At 36.6% G+C, this 19562-nt stretch overlaps 1 protein-coding gene across 2 annotated transcripts in view; it reads left to right on the top strand.

The window, feature by feature from the left end:
* Window positions 1–18863, top strand: part of LOC125847806 (probable magnesium transporter NIPA8) — a 29071-nt gene extending 10208 nt beyond the window's left edge. Inside the window, exons 5-15 of one of the 2 annotated variants that reach the window (XR_007444470.1) lie at window positions 5618–5703; window positions 5851–5924; window positions 8643–8745; window positions 16221–16349; window positions 16430–16529; window positions 16640–16759; window positions 17669–17759; window positions 17840–17903; window positions 18069–18165; window positions 18245–18767; window positions 18800–18863. Coding sequence is in view for 1 of the 2 variants with exons in the window: in XM_049527506.1 (XP_049383463.1) it covers window positions 5618–5703; window positions 5851–5924; window positions 8643–8745; window positions 16221–16349; window positions 16430–16529; window positions 16640–16759; window positions 17669–17759; window positions 17840–17903; window positions 18069–18165; window positions 18245–18475 (1095 nt within the window). In the remaining variant the exon portion in view is untranslated. Of the gene's footprint in view, window positions 1–5617; window positions 5704–5850; window positions 5925–8642; window positions 8746–16220; window positions 16350–16429; window positions 16530–16639; window positions 16760–17668; window positions 17760–17839; window positions 17904–18068; window positions 18166–18244 lie in introns of both variants that reach the window. The other variant, XM_049527506.1, reaches the window with a different exon arrangement.
* Window positions 18864–19562: the final 699 nt, after the last annotated feature.

The following is a 19562-nucleotide window of genomic DNA, read 5'->3' on the forward strand; positions in this document are numbered from 1 at the left end:
AGGTTCTTGATTGGAAAATAAAAAACGGAGGGGCGGGCATCTTATGCAAGTTGGATATAGAGAAGGCCTTTGATCAGTTGAATTGGTCATATCTTCTTTCCATCCTTAGGCAAATGGGGTTCGGTGAAAGATGGATCAATTGGATCAATTTCAACATTTCTACAGTAAAATACTCAATTCTCATCAACAGAAGTCCAGTTGGGTTTTTCTCCCCACAAAGAGGTTTGAGGCAGGGAGATCCACTTTCTCCTTTTCTCTTCATACTTGCAATGGAGGGTTTAAGCAGAATGTTAGATAAAGCCAAGCAATTGCAATGGCTGAATGGTTTTGATGTGGGGAGCATGATCACTACAAACATCTCTCATCTGCTTTATGCAGATGACACTCTGATATTTTGTGAGGCAAACAGGAGTCAAGTTCTTTATTTGAATCTAACCCTTTTGATTTTTGAAGCCCTCTCAGGTTTGCACATCAATATGCTAAAAAGTGTGATCTATCCTGTTAATGAGGTGCTAAACTTGGAGGAATTAGCAGGTATCTTGGGATGTAGTGTGGGTGAATTCCCGGCAACCTATTTGGGGTTGCCATTGGGTGCAAAGTATAAGTCAACAGCTATATGGGGACGAGTTATTGAGAAGTTTGAGAAAAAACTTGCCTCCTGGAAGATGCAGTACCTATCGACAGGGGGCAGACTTACACTGATCAACAGTGTACTTGATAGTATTCCCACATACTATATGCAACTTTTTCCTATTCCTGGCAAAGTGTTGGAACAACTTGACAAGATCAGGAGAGATTTTCTATGGGAAGGGAATAGTGAGAAGCACAAGTATCATCTGGTGGAATGGCCAAAAGTCCTTCTTCCTAAACTACAGGGGGGGTTAGGGATCAAGGATTTGGCGCTGCATAATAAGTGTCTACTTATGAAATGGTTATGGAGATACACACAGGAGGAACATGTTTTATGGAAGGATGTGGTCAGTGCAAAGCATGGGATACAGAGTCATTGGTGCACCAGTCTTTCAAAAGCACCTTATGGGGTCGGAGTCTGGAAACACATATGCAAGCTATGGGAGAAATTTTCTCAGCATAAGCACTTCACAGTGGGGAATGGACTTCATATCAGATTTTGGAAAGACAAATGGCTTCGCAACACAGTTCTGATGGATGATTATCCAAGTCTTTTCAACTTAGCCAGGGATCCAGACTCAACAATTTCTCAAAATAGAGATGGAACAACCTGGAGCATTATGTTTAGAAGGAATATGCAGGATTGGGAGTTTAATGACCTGATCAAACTACTACAGACTCTACAGAGTTTCTCTCTCAACACTCAGGCAACAGATCAGTTCAAATGGGGTACTACAGGAGACGGGAATTACACAGTGAGTGCAGCCTACAAGCAGTCAAGAGCATTTAATGCAGTCACTGACCACTGGCCATGGAAATTAATTTGGAAAATCAAGCTACCGCCCAAGATCGTCTGTTTTTGCTGGACTGCACTATATGAAGCATGCCTAACTCAAGACAACCTCTATAAAAGGAAACGCATCATTGTGAATGGATGCTACTTATGTCAGAAAGCAGCAGAGAGCAATAGGCACCTTTTTCTGCATTGTACTGTTACAGCAAAATTGTGGAACATGTTTTACTCTCTTTTTGGACTCAGTTGGGTCATGCCACATAGTATCAAAGAAGCTTATGAGAGTTGGTGTTGCTGGAAAGTTGACAGCACCATCAAACAGACTTGGAAGATGATACCTGCAGCAATTTTTTGGAGTATTTGGAGGGAAAGGAACAGAAGATGTTTTGAAGGTCTATCAACTCCTTTACATTCTCTCAAAGCGGAATGCCTTATGTGTCTGTACAGTTGGGTTAATTTGTCCTATGTAGATTCCCTGGATAGTTTTTCAAATTTTGTTGGCTCCTTAGTTTTAGCATAATTGTACTTGAGCCAGCAGACCAACTGTTTTTGCTTCTACTTTTGTAACTAATTTGCATCTTCTTGATGCCTTCAATGGAACATTTACTTCATCAAAAAAAATAAATTAAAGATGATTGATTGAAGTATAAATGATAAGATGTTATAATTATTATTTTCCTTTATTTTTTTTTTTTTTGGAAAATAAAAAATTATTATTTTCCTTTACATTATTAATGTTCGTTACTACGTAATCTTGTATCTAAGATAATATAGTGTTTTAGTTTTAATGATCGATAGGTTTTAAGTATTATTTTATAAATCCCGTCATATTAAATTTCAGCGCGAGGCGCGGGTAATTTTACTAGTTATAAATTTATGGATAAATTTTTAAAAAAACATTATGATAAGTGAGATATCAATTGTTTAGTGCCAGCCTCTTTCGAAGCGGCTAGGAAAAATATGTCTTAGAGCCTTAATAATGACACTGAAGTGTAGCACTCACCATGTTTTGTGCCTCACTTCAGGGCTTAAACACATTTTTGACAACATTGATCAGGGGAGAGGGAGAGGGGGAGGTTACAACCAACTTGCCTAATGTTATGTTGAGGTGTAAAACAATTGAGTTACTGCTGCGTAAGGTTTAGGGTATAACCCAACCGACACAACTTATTCCTATTTCTTTTTCTTTCATTGAATCTCTTTCAGAAAAGGTCCAACATCCATAGAATAAGAGGCAAATCAAATTGAGTGTTCTTGCTGCAATTCTTTGCATTTTCCTTTTCATTTTACTGTAGACAAGCTTGTGAGATGGTGTGATTGATAATCTATTTGAGGAAGAAGCCTCGTAGGTAATATCTGTTGAAAATGATTCTGTGTTGAGTAAAAATGTTTTTTGATTTATTTATAAAGACTGAAAAAGGGTAAAAAATGCCCTTAACCTATGTTAATGACAGCTAACACATACTAGTGTAATCCCAAAGGTCCGGTAAGGGTGGTATGTACGCATCCTTACCCTTACCTTAAACTAAGTGATATGAACAAAAATGCTCTTTGTTAATAATTTGGTCCAAACATGCCCACGTTGTTAATAGTTTGACCCCAAAAATGCCCCTATTGTTACTTAATTCAGCCAAAAATGCTCCTTTCCTAATAATGATATTGTTTCTTTTCTTTTTAGCACATTCTTTTTCCTGATAAAAATGATGTTTTTAAAGAACATTTTTCTTGTTTCGTTTCTTTGAAAATTCCCCTTTTTAATGATAATTTTTTTTAAAAAATAAATCCCTTTAACTAATAAGAAAAATAGAATAGATCTTTTCTTCTTAATCTCGTTTTATCAATTACAACAAAATAACCTCATGCCCTTTTTAAACTGATAATATATGTATATATATATATAAAAGATCAAGTAACCCCACCATTAATTTTCCTATAGGTAATGATAATTTTTTTTCTTGATAAATATGAATTTTTTTTATTTCTTAATCTTTTTCGATTTGAAATAAGATAAGCATTATCTAATATATTCCTTGATTTTTAACTCAAAATGAAAAAGGTCAACAATAATAACCCCATCATTGATATTTTAAAGATATTTTGTGATTTGAAACAATGTAATAATTTTCATTTTTTTATTTTTTATTATCATTATATAAACGAAACTAATGATGGGTTATTATGATCTTATATATACGACCTATATTATAGGTTAAAAAATAAATGACATTATTTGATTTTAATTGATAAAACGAGATTGAAATGAAAAGTAGTTACTTGCCGCTTTTTATTAGTAAGGGGATTTTAAAATTAAGAAACAAGAAATGGGTCCTTCAATAACATTATTTTTATTTGGAAAAATGTGTTTAAAATGATAAGATACAATATGTTTTATCACAAAAATGACTTTTTTGACTCAATTAATTAACAATAAGGGCATTTTTGGCAAAACTATTAACAAAGGCCATTTTTTGTTCAATTTCACATAGTTTGGTATTTTTGACCCTTTTCCGTATAAAAAAAGATTTTTTTTGATTTAATTTAACCTCCTTTTTTGGTTTTCATTTTTTGCTTTAGAATACCGACTAACTGATTCCCCATGAAATGGTACTCTCTCTGTCCCTAATTACTTGTCCACTCTTGAATTTACACACATATTAAGAAAGCAATGATTGACATAGTAAGTTTACTATTTTACTATTAATTATGAAGTGGATGAATTAAAAACTTAAGATTTTCAAAAAGTTGTACCTTTTTCAAAAGATATATTGAGCACCTTATTTAACCTAATATTGAGCACCTTGTTGATCAGACAAGTAGAAATGATACAAAGCAAGGGTCATCAAAAGAAACAATACAAAGCAAGATTGAATAAATGAACCTTCATCCAAGTACGAACAAGATTGAAAGAATCAAATCACTTTAACGAAAGCATTATGGTTCATCACAATCCTAGCTAGAACGTTTAGTTACAAATCATATCCAAGAACAACGCAAAACATATGTAGATGAAAACTATCCATCAAAATATTCTTCGTATCGAAGAAAAGCCCAAGAGTTATTCTCCATAAACTTGCTTAGATCTTAAGAATCAAAAGATGACTATTTAAGGCTTGCTGTTAGAGAGTTGAGGTCACAGTGGCCCTGATAAAAAAGAAAAAAAAGGAAACGAGAGCTGCAGTCACAATTTCCATCTCAGTTTGAATGCTAGCTCGAATCAATTTCAGCACTTCAATTTGGCAGTCCGCAGTCGGTAATTAAGGTGCTGCAGTCGATGCACTACTTGGAACTCTTGTCTGCGGTTGCAGTCTCAGTGGGACATCCCTTTTTCTCACTCTGTTCTCATTGTCTAATGTTTCCTTCTTGCTTTCTCATTACCACTTTTCATCTATCCTTCTTCCCATGCATAAAAAACACAACCATGAGATTCATCCTCAAATTGATTAAAAATCACTAAACAATAAGCGCAAAATTGTTCCTTGATAGGGGAATTGCCAGACATTATGCAAAATATCACATTTATCCGGTGGTTCATGCAGTTCAACACTATCTGTTTGTCATTTTGACTAATTTATGAAGTAAATTATGCATGACTTAATTTGTATTTTTAAAATATAAATCTACATGCATATAAAAGATATCACCAGCCAAAAGGTTTTTGTTTCCATTTTGTAGCGTAAATCGTAATGGTAAAATCATAATACATATAGCTTCTTAGCTTGTTTTTCAACATAGGTAAGTGAACTTTGTAGTGATGTTGCTACTTTTAGATAAAGAAAAGAATAGAAAGAGATTGGTCTAAAAAGGAAAAAGGCTTCATTTTTTATTTAATGAACATGCTTATGAGAAGTCTAATGGTTGGGCACAAGCATGTCGTCAGATGGATTACAAGGATGTAACCTGTTGGGTGTACGACTAACTACAAGATTGGGTGTACAAACTATCAAGACTAGTTTTCCGCTCTCATCTCTGATTTTCTCACTCTTTCAACACATCACGCATGATGTTGCTTTAGTTGATTAGAATAAAAGGGTCAAAACTGGAACAGTTATTCTTCCTGCGCATCTCCTTAAATGATGCATTATCTGTTGTTTTTTACACAGTATCAGTTTCAGTGCATTAGCAGCAAAATTTACCTTTCTGGATGATGTGTATTTTGTTTTTTCCTTTATCATCTTGGTGTTTCCTCTTTGGCAGTCACTTCTAGCAGCTTTGGGATCTATACAATTTGTCTCGAACATAGCTTTTGCCTACTTTGTTTTGAACAAAACAGTGACAATCAAGTAAGATAACATTTAAATTTCTTCTATTAAAATCAATAAGGACCTGAGTATAGACTACCAGTAATTCATAGAATTGATTGCTGATGTATGATACTCATTATCCTCATTATACAAGTTACTGTCTGATAAATATCTTTCGTATTGCAGTGTACTGGTAGCCACTGCCTTTATTGTTCTTGGAAACATCTTCCTTGTAGCCTTTGGCAACCACCAGTCACCTGGTATGTGGTGGAAGGTGAAAAGCTTGTTGTTTTAGTTGCTTGTATTTGTACAGAATATTGGGTGTCTTCCATAGAGTATCATATTTTGTATACCTAAAAAAAAGAGTACCATATTTTGTACATTCAATCAATTTTTGGATACTACTTGTGTATACAGGAGTTGTTCCAATATAAATAAAATTATTTACCTTACAAAGAATATCTCATACCATGAAAATCTGTTATAGGACTGACATATAGTCGACTCCCTACTTGATACTTCTAAGTTGATCCCGTACTATGACAGTGCCTTGTATATATCTCGGGCGAAATGGTCTGATGGACCCTTGTACTTGTATCAGTTTGTATTCAAGACCCTTTTACTTAACCATTTGTCAGTTGAACCCTTAGACTCAATTAAAATGATACTTTTAAGCCCCTCCAACCATGTGTGTAGCTCACTCTCCTTTACATAAATGACATGTCATATCCACGTCATATATATTAGTGCCATGTCATAAATTTCATCTTTTTTTAAAAATTATTAACCAAAATTATTTAATAAAAGGTAAAATAATAAAATTTTAATTTATTCTTTAAAGTAAACCTCCATACATCTGATTCTCCTCATTTTCTCTGTTCACGGCCAACATCTACCGGAGAAGCCATCGCTGGCGTCGTCGCCACTTTTGCCGGCGAAATCACATATACTCTCTCCCTCACCTGTCTTCATCTCCGCCGCACACCATCACCATTTCCTTTCCGCCTCCAACCATCACAAAACCAACAACCTAAGCCACCGCATCACTAGATCTGGCTGTAAAACCTCTTCACCGCCATGACCATTGGGATACAAAACTGTTCTCAAGACTATTAGAAGCTCCAAAGCAAAACTTGGTATCATTGCCAACAACTGTCCTCCTATCGGGAAGTCTGAGATAGAGTACTATGCTATGTTGGCAACGGTTGGAGTACAATATTATTGACCCAGGTGATTTTGACATTATTAAAAGCTTGCCTGCTGACCAGTGAAGAGCATTTGATTTGATGCTGTTTTGGATCCTATTCGGAAGTTGCCCGATTGCTATTAAGAAAAGTAGCTACGATTGATGAGTTTGGCAACTTTATTTATCACTTGTTGGAAGAATGCTTTGATGATGTTTAATCTGATTTTAACAATTTTCTTGAGTTATTGTTCAATCTACTATGTAGACTTTGATCGGTTAAAAAAATAAATAAAATTTAACCCAAAAATTTGCTTTTCCACCTTGCTTGGAAGACATGGTTGATTTTCTAGGGTTAAGAGTTTGGATCTGTTGATGAAAACTCTCTCCTAACCCAAATAGTTACGTTTTTGTTAACTTTTGGGATGTTTCTATGTTCACTGAATGAATCAGGATGGGGCACTTGGTCCTTTCCAATATATACAGACATGTATTGTGGTGCCTTTGCCTATCAATAATTCATATTGGCGTTAAAAAAAAAAGTTATTCACTCGCCTAAAGGAGCGTGGAGTTACACACTTTTGCAAACTCAGACATTTTAATGCCACATAAGTGTGGTCAATGGTCAGAGGGATTTGTTAAATTGTGTTTTATTGAGTCTAAGGGTTCAGTTGACAAATGATTAAGTAAAAGGGTCCAGAATACAAATTGATACAAGTACAAGGGTCCATCATACCATTTCGCCTATATCTTGCTACCAGCACTTTCGATCTTATTTTTTGTAAAAAAACCAGAAACCCATGTTATTTGCTTATGAGACTGTTCAGACCATTTTAGCATATACACTCAAGTAAAGTGAAATTTATGCTAGATGATGGTGGACCTTGTAAAGGTTGTTGATTTATGCTAAAACAACTTTGTTACTCTTGTATTTTGAAGCCTGTTTTGAACAACATTTTTATTGAGCCGAGGGTCTATCGGAAACACCCTCTCTGCACCACAAAGGTAGGGGTAAGGTTTGCATACACCCCACACTTCCTAAACCCCACTTGTAGGATTACACTGGGTAGTTGTCTTATCAATAACCTGTAAGACCTAAAGTGGCTGAATTGAGAAGGGGAAAAAGGCCTATGAAAGTTGCAGGAAAAGGATTGTACATAGTATATTCAGCAGATGTAGGCTGCATATTATGTTTATAAGTTGCCATAAGGTTAAACTATTTACCTTATCAAAAAAAAATTAGTCGCCAGTAAGGTTGCATGCTACTAGACATTGCTTGAGCATTTGATCTTTTTCTGATTTTGTTGTACCCTGATGTGTCTTTCGCTGCTCGGTGATCTTCATACTTGAATCAGTTCTGGTTACTTGAGTCCTTGTGCATGCTGCCAGCTTAAGTTGAAAATTTACCCACATTTCATGTGACGTCAGTAACAAGCCTTATTACCCCATAATTCTATTGTTGTTCTTTATTTCCTTTTTTTTTTCTTGCTAAGAAATTGGAATTTCGGGTATTACTCTTAGAGGATGAGGCAAATTGTTCAAACCATTCAGAGAGCCAATTCCTTACTTAAAAATGGGGTTACTAAGATAATATATTTTCCAACAAAGAGAAATGTGTCATTCTTTTTGGTACATACTAACTATGCATTTAGACAATCATATGCTCTGCTTTATAGTAATGTATGATTGTATATGCTTTCCTGTTTACCTTATCGAACCAAATAAAGTAGAAAAGAAGAAAAGATTGTTACTTGCTTCCAACAGATTATATTTTATTATCATCCTTTCTTTGTAGTTTACACGCCGGAGCAGTTGGCTGAGAAGTACAGCAACATTACGTTTCTTCTATACTGTCTCACTTTGGTCTTAGTTGTTGCTTTACATCATTCAATATACAAGTAAGTCACAATGGCACAGTCAATAATCTCTGTACCTTTTTTTGGTGTCAAGTAATAGTATTCGATGCTGTTCGAGTTCTTCAAAAATACCATTGGGTGTGTGTCGGATCCTTCAAAAACTATGCATTTTTGGATGATATGACATGGGTGCGGCAACATTTTTGGAGGGTCTGACCAACATAGATAGTATTCTTTATAAATAACATGTCAAATACTTCAAAAAAAGAAAAAAAAATAACATGTCAAATACCGTGACTTTAAAAACTTAGCCTACTAGAAGTAATGAATTTGGGATATATACCTTCAAAGTAAATTTCGAAAATTTAACATCTTTAACCTACTTATTGACCAAACGAGTTATTGATGGCTATAACCAGGTGAAAATAAAAACTCTTGCTATAAACTGTGGCGCTTGCTCCTTGTGATGTCTTTCCTGCCTTCATCTCCAGTTATGGACTTCAACTTCTCTTTGTTCTCCACGCATGCTTATACATGCCACAACTAAAGTGACTATGCTAAGAATTGCTGTGTGTCCCTTTTGATTCTTCATGGCTATGATTATAGGCAAATATCAACTTTAGTGGGACTAGTTCTACTTTTGTAAGTCAGGTTCACTGAATATTGTCAGAACAGGAATACGTATATACAATCCTACTTAGAATAGGAACAGTAATCCTAGTTAGAAAAGGAGTCTAAGATAGTGTGTATAAGTAGGGTCTCAATGTAACAATAGATACACAATTGAATAGTATTCTTCTCCTATATTTCTCACATGCAAACTTCACTTAACACCCATGAGGTCGTGTGTTTGAAACTTGCCAGCCCTTGTTTTATCCATTTTTAAAGCTTCTTTTAGCTAAAAAGAGAAAAACCCAAGGAAAAGCTGGATACAAAATTCGAACCCACTTCCTTTAGGTGGAGAAAAGGAGCTTTGCGGCAATTTCAACCAGTGCACTGAACTCTTCTCTGTGTCTTAGGGTGCCTACTAAAATATATTTTCATATCTCAAGGTATATATATACATAACTTTCTTTCTCAAGAAAAATATATACATAACTTTTCCGAAGTTAACAGGTGCACGTACACTCCACCCTTCCACGTGGGTTCACCTCTATATACTGGTAAATTTAGAAGTGGATGCTAAGGAGCTGTTTGGTCAGAAGTTTTACTCTCCCTTCTTTTTAGGTTCTTCCTGGTTTTAGATGTACAATGTTCTCAACAATCGGAATTACTTCCTGATTTTTTTGGATTGATCCAAATTTCCAATCAACATAGGACTGTTTTAATGAATAAGAGAAAGCTAGATTTGCTCACAATCTAGAATCATATTTTGTAACCAGTAAAAGCCTATAGAGATATCACTTGGCCAGCCTTATCAAAGGTAAAAAAGGAGATTGCCACTAGGGTTTAGTAGTTGAAGAAATGTCGTGTTCGTAGAAAGAAGAGAAGGTTGACATATACCGGACGAGAACTCTAGCTTTACTTGTTCCCAGAAATGTCTTTGTCATTTGAGTGGAGTGGGATCATATTGCTTTTCCTAGAAACATGTAAGGTCGAGTGATTCAATATAAGCTAAAATGGGGTAGTGTCACAACCTAAAGTATACCCTAGTCGTAACATGGCGTATAGAACCCCGAGAGCCCTTGACAAGCCACTTAACATACATCATTACATTGTACAAGATAATAGAATTAAAGACTTAGATAGCATTTCATACATCAATAGAGTTTGACAAAAAGCGGAAGTTTAATCATAAGTCTCAAAGCCATCTAATACATCATAAGGAAAGTGATTGGGACGTAACCCATACATCGCATACAAAGTCGAAAACAAAAATGACATAAAACAATAAAGAATCTCAGTCCTCGAAACATGAGGACTCACCAGTCTTCGAAGCCTATGAAGGATCAACTAGCCACGAGTATGAGAGGTAGGAGCGTTAGACCCTTCATTAGTGAAACAATGTAGGCACACGTATGCATTAGCACATGGAATGTACTAAGTATGAGGCAATATGCATAAACATGAACATGATAATATACATGACTTAAAACGAAGAACGAAACAATTAAAAGCTTATATAGAAGAAATGACATAAAGATCATAAAACATAGTCAAATACATTAACATAAAGGACATAAGAAAAGCTTGAAGAAAACATAGTCATTGTTTGGGATATTAGTTTTAACCGACAATAAGATCATGAGAGCTATATTATGTAATCTGGTATATTCCTCATATCGAAAGAAGGGAAAACTACTTGCCAAGGTAGAATCCGTACATAATCCACTTGCTAGGTCACTTAAGACATCCTACGGGGCACGTAGTTTGGGACTAGAGGTTGCTAGTAGAGACTACCCTATTTGAGCCTCCACCTCGAAGCCCTCTTGGTGCTAAGTCTAATTCCAACGGAATAGATAAAAGTCAAAATACCAATTTAACATAGGGAAATGCAATGAACCCTCAGGGGTTGGCCTGCTGGCAATTGACTTGAGCCTTGGGGTTTGCTCCCTTTCAAGGTCTCAAGTTCGAAACCCACTAGGTGCAAACAATTTCTGAGGGCCATCGGACTGGGTAAAACCTGAATTAACCGTGGTGCACTTGCGGGAAACTCCTTGCCGAGGGCCTGTGCACCCCCGGGATTAGTCGGGGCTCAAAGAGACTCGGACACCCGNAAAAAAAAAAAAAAAAAAAAAAAAAACATAGGGAAATGCAATGATCACTACCAATCCATGTCTTTCGAGATCAAAACATAGAATAACTCCTTAAACATAATTCAACATGAATGAGAAAACCTTTCAGCAATGTGAATTCATTTGTGAGAAATACCTTTCACAATCATGATCATCATAGTAAGTGAGAAATCCTTTCACAATAGCATCAATACTTTCCTTTCAAAACATCATCAATTCATTTACAATAACTTCATGAAAACATGCATATCTTCATAAATTCATAATTCATAGTTCATGGATTCATCATAGGATCATGGTTGAAAAACATAATTTAGGCATGGGTAAATGAAATTTCAACTAAATATCATAGATTAACATCAAGTAATGCATTAGAAGACTTTATTAATGATAATCAATCATAATTGGATGAAATCCACATTTATTGAATTGAAACCCTAACTTGAATCAATTGAAAATTGAATTGGGGAATTGAAATCCTTGGGGACCCCATGGAGGAAAGGACTCCATGAGTGAATACACACATACCTTGATCCTTTAGGCCCAAGAATAATGGAGAATTGGTAGACTTGAATGGAACCCTAGCTCTTTTCTTCTTCCTTAAACTTGAGAGAATTGGGAGTATGAATTTGGTCAAGTTTAGGGAATTTAGGAGAATGAGTTGAAATGGGTAAATTGGGGGCTTAAAACGTTTATATAGGGCTCAAAGTAGAAGGAAAACGACATAGTTTTTAAAACAATTAGAAAAAGATCCAAAAGGCCGTTAAAAATAACTTTCAAGCCTTTCCTACGGTCCCTAGGTCCTTTTACGGACTGTACTGGTCACCGTAGATAGGTTCAGAAGCTATTATTTAGAAACTATTATTTAGACCAACTTTTGACGGAACCCATGTACGACTTGTAGGTCTTCTTATGGTCTGTACATGCCATCCGTAGAAACCAACTTTACCCCTAAAAATTTCACTAAGTCTGGGACTCACCTACGAGACCTACCTACGGCTCATACAATGGTTAACGGACCGTCCTGGTGAACCATAAAAAGGGGTATTGGGACGTGATTTTTTTTTGAAATTTATTTTCCACTTCCTACGTTGCCATCTACGGACCGTAGAAGCATCTACGGTCCGTAGATGGGACCTGACACCAGAGTTCAGTTTAGAAATTTAATTTTCTCCTTTTTCCAAGTTCCAAGGTATTACAGGTAGTTTGGTGGTGAATTTGGATGGAGTCCTATTCCTTTAAAAAATGGTGTGGTCAGGTCAGGTCATAAAATACAAGATGTGTATTGATTATTTACCTAATAAAAAAAAGTAAAAATACAGGATGGCTTCCAGAGAGAAGCTCATACTTCTCTCTAAATTCTAGGAAGATGGAGAACATGTCTTTCAAGGAAGCTTTAGCTTGACCAACTTTGGATTTAGGAGGAAGATGTCATAGGAAGGAGCCATTGAGAGAGCCCATCTTCTCTCTGTCGGAAGAACATACTTTAAAGAGAAGGACTTTTGAAATCCTATTTGGTTGGGCTTTTTCTAAATGGGTAGGTTCATCGAAGGTCGTTTGAAACTGTGTAGTGGCTATGTTGAAGATTACGCAAATGAACGACACCCATTTCTTGTTTCGTTTTGTTAATGAGGAGCAAGCGCTGGAGATTCTCAATGGAGGAAAACGATGGTTCAATGGTAATTTTCTGTTTTGGACCGGTGGACAGAGTATGAAGGATGTGTTGATCCACACTTACCCGACGACATGGTGATGATCAATATGGTGGGTCTTCCAGTTCATCTATGGCGTATTGATCTGTTTAGAAAAGTTGGGATCTCTGGGGGTTTTGTGAATGTGAAATATAGCTCGCACGACATGTCTAGGGTGAGAATAATGGTAAAAAATGGGGGGAGGGTGCTTGTTTCCTTAGAGGTAGTTGATGGTGATTTGGGTTATAGAATTTGGTTATTATTGGAGTTGTGATTTGTGAAGTTGTCGATAGAAGTGGAGGAGAATAAGGAAGTAGCTAGGATTGGAGAAGCTTTAGTTGGTGGGGATGGAAATGGGGTGGCTGGCAAAAAGGTCTTTTGTTGCCGATAGTAAGGGGAAGGCAGACTGTTGTGGAGAGGAAGAGGGAAAACGATGGTAAGTATGAGAGGGAGGCAAAATGCACCCAAGGGTGTAGCCTAGTGGTAATTGAAGTGGTTGAGAGCTATGAGATCTCCGGTTCAAACTTAGCGGAGACGAAGATACTAGGCGATTCTTCCCATTTGTCCTAACCTTGGTGGGCATAGTTATCGGGTACCTGTTGCTGGTGAGAGGTCACATGTATCCTGTGAAATTAGTCGAGGTTCGCGAAAGCTGGTCCGGAAACCATGGTCACAAAAAAAAAAAAGGGGGAGGCAAAATCCTATAAAGGGGAAAAGCTTCCTTACCCATGAGTCAGTGAACAGGGGTGGAAGTAGAGAGTGGACCAGTTCAACCACTTGAAAACCCCCCTTCTTAAACCTATTGAGCTGATAGGCTCACAGGACTGTATGAATAGCCAGAACCCTAATGTTTTGGTGTCAGAAATCAAATGTCAAGTCTAGAAAACCCTTGATCGAGGTTCGACCTTGAGTTGTGAGGCATGTGCATGGTCTGGGCGCTTGATTCCAGCAACCTGGGGGCATCATAAGATGGATTCCATGGATCATGCAGCTTCAACTAGCCAGTATCTAGGCTTTGATGAGAAGGAAATCACAAATCCAGTCCGAAATGGGGGCTGTTTTGACCACACGAATTTCTTTCTGGTGTTAGGGCAATGGGAGTTGCAGAGTTTCTAGGGCTGTGCACTTGAGTAATAACATTTTATCACTCATTGATTTTGGCTTTCACAGACAATCGCATCTTCGAGACCAATTCCAACAATATCGAGGTTGGAATTAAATTCTAGTTAGACCCCGACCGCTTTCTTGGAACTAATTGATAGGCACTTTGTTTTCTATAGAACAAGCAGGGTGATTTGCAACATCAATCAAGGTAAAGGGGTAGTCACTGCCTGTGCTATAATGCACTAAAGCCCTCCAACCCACCAAAAAGTAAAATAGCCGTGGTGCCTACTTGTGACACATATGGCTTGCTATAGATGATTGTTGTCCATTATTGTTATCAAGTAAACAATATCACTTCATAAATCAAAGGCCAAAAAAAGACCATAAACAAGAAGTATACCAAAAAGTAAAGAACCTATAAAGATATATGGTTCTCTACAAAAGACACCCAATTGTCTGAACATTCCTGAACTACATGAGTGCACCAAAAATAAATAAGGGACTGCCCCCAAGGCCTAGCTCAAGTGGCAAAAGGTTGAGGATTTGTGGCTTAGGTCGCAGGTTCAAGTCCACACCATGCAAAGCCAAGCCCGGTATTTAAGTGGAGAAGGGTAGAGGGACGGGCCCATTATCCACCGAGTTTAGAAGGCTGTGATTGGTCCAAACGGCGGGTCACAGACGGATTTCTCGGTTATCAAAAAAATAAATAAAAAATAAAAAATAAATAAATAAGGGACTGGAGACTACTCCTTAACTGCCCAAAACTCAATTCTACTCCTTTAAAAGCCCTCCTATTTCTCTCTCTCCAAATGATCTACAGCAAAGCTAGAGGAACAACATTTCATGCTTTGCTCTTCTCATTGCTTCTTTCAGCTTTCTAGTAAAACCCCAGATCCTTCACAGACTTTGGCATCACCAAGACGTACCAAACCAACTGAATATATCCCACCAGAGTGTTGTAGCCAGGCTGCAGTGTAGTAGAAGATGAGCTACATCTTCACTTGCCTCTTTGCATAAGTAACACCAGCTGATACAAACAACTTTTCTTTTCCGAAGGTTTTCTGTCGTCAAAATCACCCCTGTAGCAGCTAACCATGTGAAGAAACAACACCTTCCTTGGCACCTTAGGAATCCAAATCTACTTTGCACGAAAACCTCCTTCAACCTTGCCAAAAGCTTCTCATAAAAGGACTTCACAAAAAAATCACCATTGTCCCCAACTTCCATCTCATGGTACAAGGTCTTTTGAATGGCTCACAATGCTGATGGAGCAAAACTAACAATCCTTGAAATTTGTTCACCTCCCAATCCTGGAAATCTCTCCTAAACCACAAATCCTAGAACGTATCTTCTCCTTGTTTCCCCCTAATTTGCTGGATTACCGCCTCCCTTTGACAAGGTAACCTGTAAATGCTTGGAAACTCACATGTTACCCCAAAAGCTCTCTTTACTCCCATCCCCTATCCTAAAGGATATATCATAAAAAAAAATCTACCCAACCCTTGATGATATTCCTCCACACTCCACATCCTAATGGTAATGTTAGATGATTGGTGTCAATGTAGGGATTATATCTTATTGTAAGGTTTTTGCTTTTTGGTATATTTTTGTAAATGAGTGGGTCTTGCCATTCATTGGTGGAATTTATTACGCTCTCTGTGCCACAGTTCCACTTTATGTGTCCTAGTTACTAATTGAAGTGTCAAAGGATACTTTCCTTGACCATAATTTTTTAAAATTCTTTTAAAATATTTTGAATTGTTTACTATTGTGACCTATAATACTTTTTATATAGTTTCTAAATATGTAAATTTATTTCAAAATAAATTTAAATTGGATATCCTTCTAAACATTGCAGCAGTAGAAAGCACAATGCTAAGTTTGAAAAACAACAAATCATTAATTTGTCATATTTTCTATAGATCTGTATTGGAGAAAGAGGATGCTTATCTCGGTAGTTCTTGCATATCTAATGTCAATCATGCAGGAGAGGAGAACTGATGCTTGCTGTCCCTATGAATGAAAGTAAGCCATATTGGCACATGCTGCTTCCATTTTCGTATGCAGTTGTTTCAGGTGCTGTTGGATCATGTTCGGTATTGTTTGCGAAGTCTCTGTAAGTGGAATATATGGTTCTTTGCCTTCTATGGAAGAACTGAATTTTATACCTTTGACGCTGATTACTTCTATTTGTAGTTCAAACATGTTAAGATTGTCCATGTCAAGTGGTTATTCATTGCACAGCTGGTTCACGTATTCCATGCTCCTGCTGTTTCTTAGTACAGCTGGATTTTGGGTAATAGTGATGGACTCGTTCATTGTGTTATCGTTCAATTGTTGTAAAATAGAATACTTGAAACATGTGTTATTCAACTGATTCTGTTCTTGAATTTATCATCTTCGCAGATGACAAGGTTAAATGAAGGACTTTCGTTCTTTGATGCAATACTTATTGTCCCTATGTTTCAAATCACTTGGACGTTTTTCTCCATTTGTACAGGATTTGTGTACTTTCAGGAATACCAGGTTTGCTCGTTCTCCGTGTCTACGGCAGGGCATTTCTCCTCACCCTTTCCTTTTCTAAAATGGATGTAAAGAATTAGAAATGAATGTGTGTTGGGCATAAATTGCTTGATTATTTCCTCAAACATGTTTGGGTTTAAAATAGTGTTTACAAGTAGTCCTAAAGAGGAAAGGGAAATAATTCCTAATTTTAGTTGCACAAATATAGGGCTAAACCTTTCCCATACTTACAAAGAGTAATCACTTCTCATACTACTAATTTTCAAGTTCTAACAGCCTTTCTCAAGTGGGAATGTACATATTATTTGCTCTCAACATGCCACTAATACAGATTCAACACTGGAGTTACAGTGACTTTGTGAGAATGCCTTCTAACTGATCACTGGGGTTGATAAAACCTGTCGCAATGCACCTTGACTCAATTTTTTGTTGAATGAATGACAATTTACTTCTATATGCTTTGGTCTTTCGTGAAATACTGGGTTAAAGCAATGTATGTTGCAGCTTGATTGTCACAGATCAATTGCATTGGTGCACCTCCTGTACCTCTCAACTCTTCAAGATCTTTCTTTAGGATATAAGCTTACATGTGGCCAAAGCCATTACTCGATATTCCACTGTGGCTCTTGATCTAGTTGCTACATCTTGCTTTTTGCTTTTCCAAAATAATAGATTTCCTCCTGTAACAAGAACTTAGTTCTAATTACAGAACTATTAGGTTTCCAAACCTTACCATATTTACAAGGAGTGTGCTCTTGCTATATTGACAATCTAACAATAAAGTTGGGAGAAAGATCTATGGTCTCCATTTTGGTAGTCTAGTTGATTGCTGAATCTAGGGTGACAATTGTTTCAACTTTGATTTTCAAGTGAGTTTGCAGACTAAAAACCTAAAATTGTAAATTTACACAGGTCTTTGATGCATTAAGAACGACAATGTTTATTCTTGGAATGATTTCTGTATTTGTGGGCATTTCTTTGCTTGCCCCAGATGAATCAAAAGGTATTGTCATTTTAAATCACAGGTTCTTGATAATAAAATGTGCCTAGGGCATGAAAGACTTAACAAAGTAATATCTGCAGGAGGTGAAGTGAAGGATGGTTCTTTAGTTTCAACAACTTCAAATTTGTCACAGGATGAGGAGAGGTATGTGGTCTCCACCTCTTATTATGTAGACATTGATTATTGGAGATTGAGTAGTAAATTCTTGCTTTTATCTCGTCATTAATTCCTCATGGTTAAAATTGCTTAGCAGAATGACCTGTTATTCCCTGATTCCTGCCTTTTTATTGGTATTTATGCACATGTCAGGCTGTTAATGCCATCTGAAGACTCCCAAATTAAGGATATAAGATCATTTGGACGAGTTATGCTGATGAAAGCTGCTAATATGATTGTAAAGGCAAAGGTTCTGATGGTTGTCTGTATTTACTATTCCATGAAGGATACTGCATGCTTACATATCTAAAGAATATACTTTCACACAGGCTGCATGTTCAGTATCACTAGGCTTTGGAGAAGACTCACTTCATGCATCATCAGTGCTGGTGATGCCCATGGTTTCATCTAAAATAACAGGCTTCCGAGGAGGCGGCCTTGATCGGGCAAAAATATTATCTGTTCGAGGACCAGGTTGGAACAAATTCGCAGTTGATAAAGATAGTGTGACAATCCTGGAGACAACTGCGATGTTGCCCCAAGGTATCAACTTGGACTAGGAGAGCGTTGCATTGGTTTGTGGAGATGAACATGCCAATGGTGTTTATTTCTTCTTCCTTACGGAGAATTGTGTCTCTACTTCCCATTTACTAATTGTACACTTTATTATTCCACTCGTAGTCTGTCAGAAGGTAGCAGATCTGGGACGGGGAGGGGAACAGCATATGTTTGAAGAGGTAGGGCTAGCTAGCATGATTTGTAAGGGGAATATACTACGTTGATGAATGTTCATTTATCTCTTTTAGAGGCATAATCTTATAAATTGTTTTTTGTAGTTTACGAGAATACTAGGTTTGACTGTAAGGCAAGACATTCTGCATTAGCTGCTGGCTGTTGATAGTTTGAGCTCGCGTGATTGTTTTACTAGTGTAATTAATGTTCTGGTTTCCTCTGTCTGGTGACTGGCGCATATGATTCTGGCTGCAACCTAATCAACTACATAGCCTTAAACAGAGAATTAAATGGTCTTTTAGAATCATGAACTCTAGATACACTAGCATAGTCCAGAATTTCGATAAATGGCAGTACAGTATTTAAGCAGGAAGGAATGGGGTGGGACAAATAATAACGATGTGAAACTTGGATGGCCCATAGAGAGTTACGTAGTAACAAGGCAAACACTAAACAGCTTAACTGGAATTATTTGCAATCATTTCTGTAAGTTAGACGTGAGTTTGGTAATTTAGTAGGCATGTTCTACATTTATATGAAGTATAAAAAATATTTTACTCTCCATAAAATAGCTCCAAAATATTATTCATATCAACTTCTCAGCAATCAGAGTACACTTTTTTCTAACCATTTTTTAAGTTTGAGTTTATTTTAGAGATAAGTGTCAGAAATACATTGAAATTATCTTTTTTTTTTTAGTTTCATACCTAAACTAAACACACCTCAGCGGTGTATGTAATGCACTCTCTTTTATTTGAAAAAACATTGACACATAATATTCCACATGGATTAAATCTTTCACCTTGACAAAAATTAAATAATAAACTATTAATATTAATTAAAAATTAAAGATTTAAGTATCACTATCCCGAAAATTAATATTTTTTAAAAAATAAAATTTAAATTAATTTTCTT

This window comes from Solanum stenotomum, chromosome 12 (genome assembly GCF_019186545.1).
Source record: "Solanum stenotomum isolate F172 chromosome 12, ASM1918654v1, whole genome shotgun sequence".
Lineage (NCBI taxonomy): Eukaryota > Viridiplantae > Streptophyta > Magnoliopsida > Solanales > Solanaceae > Solanum > Solanum stenotomum.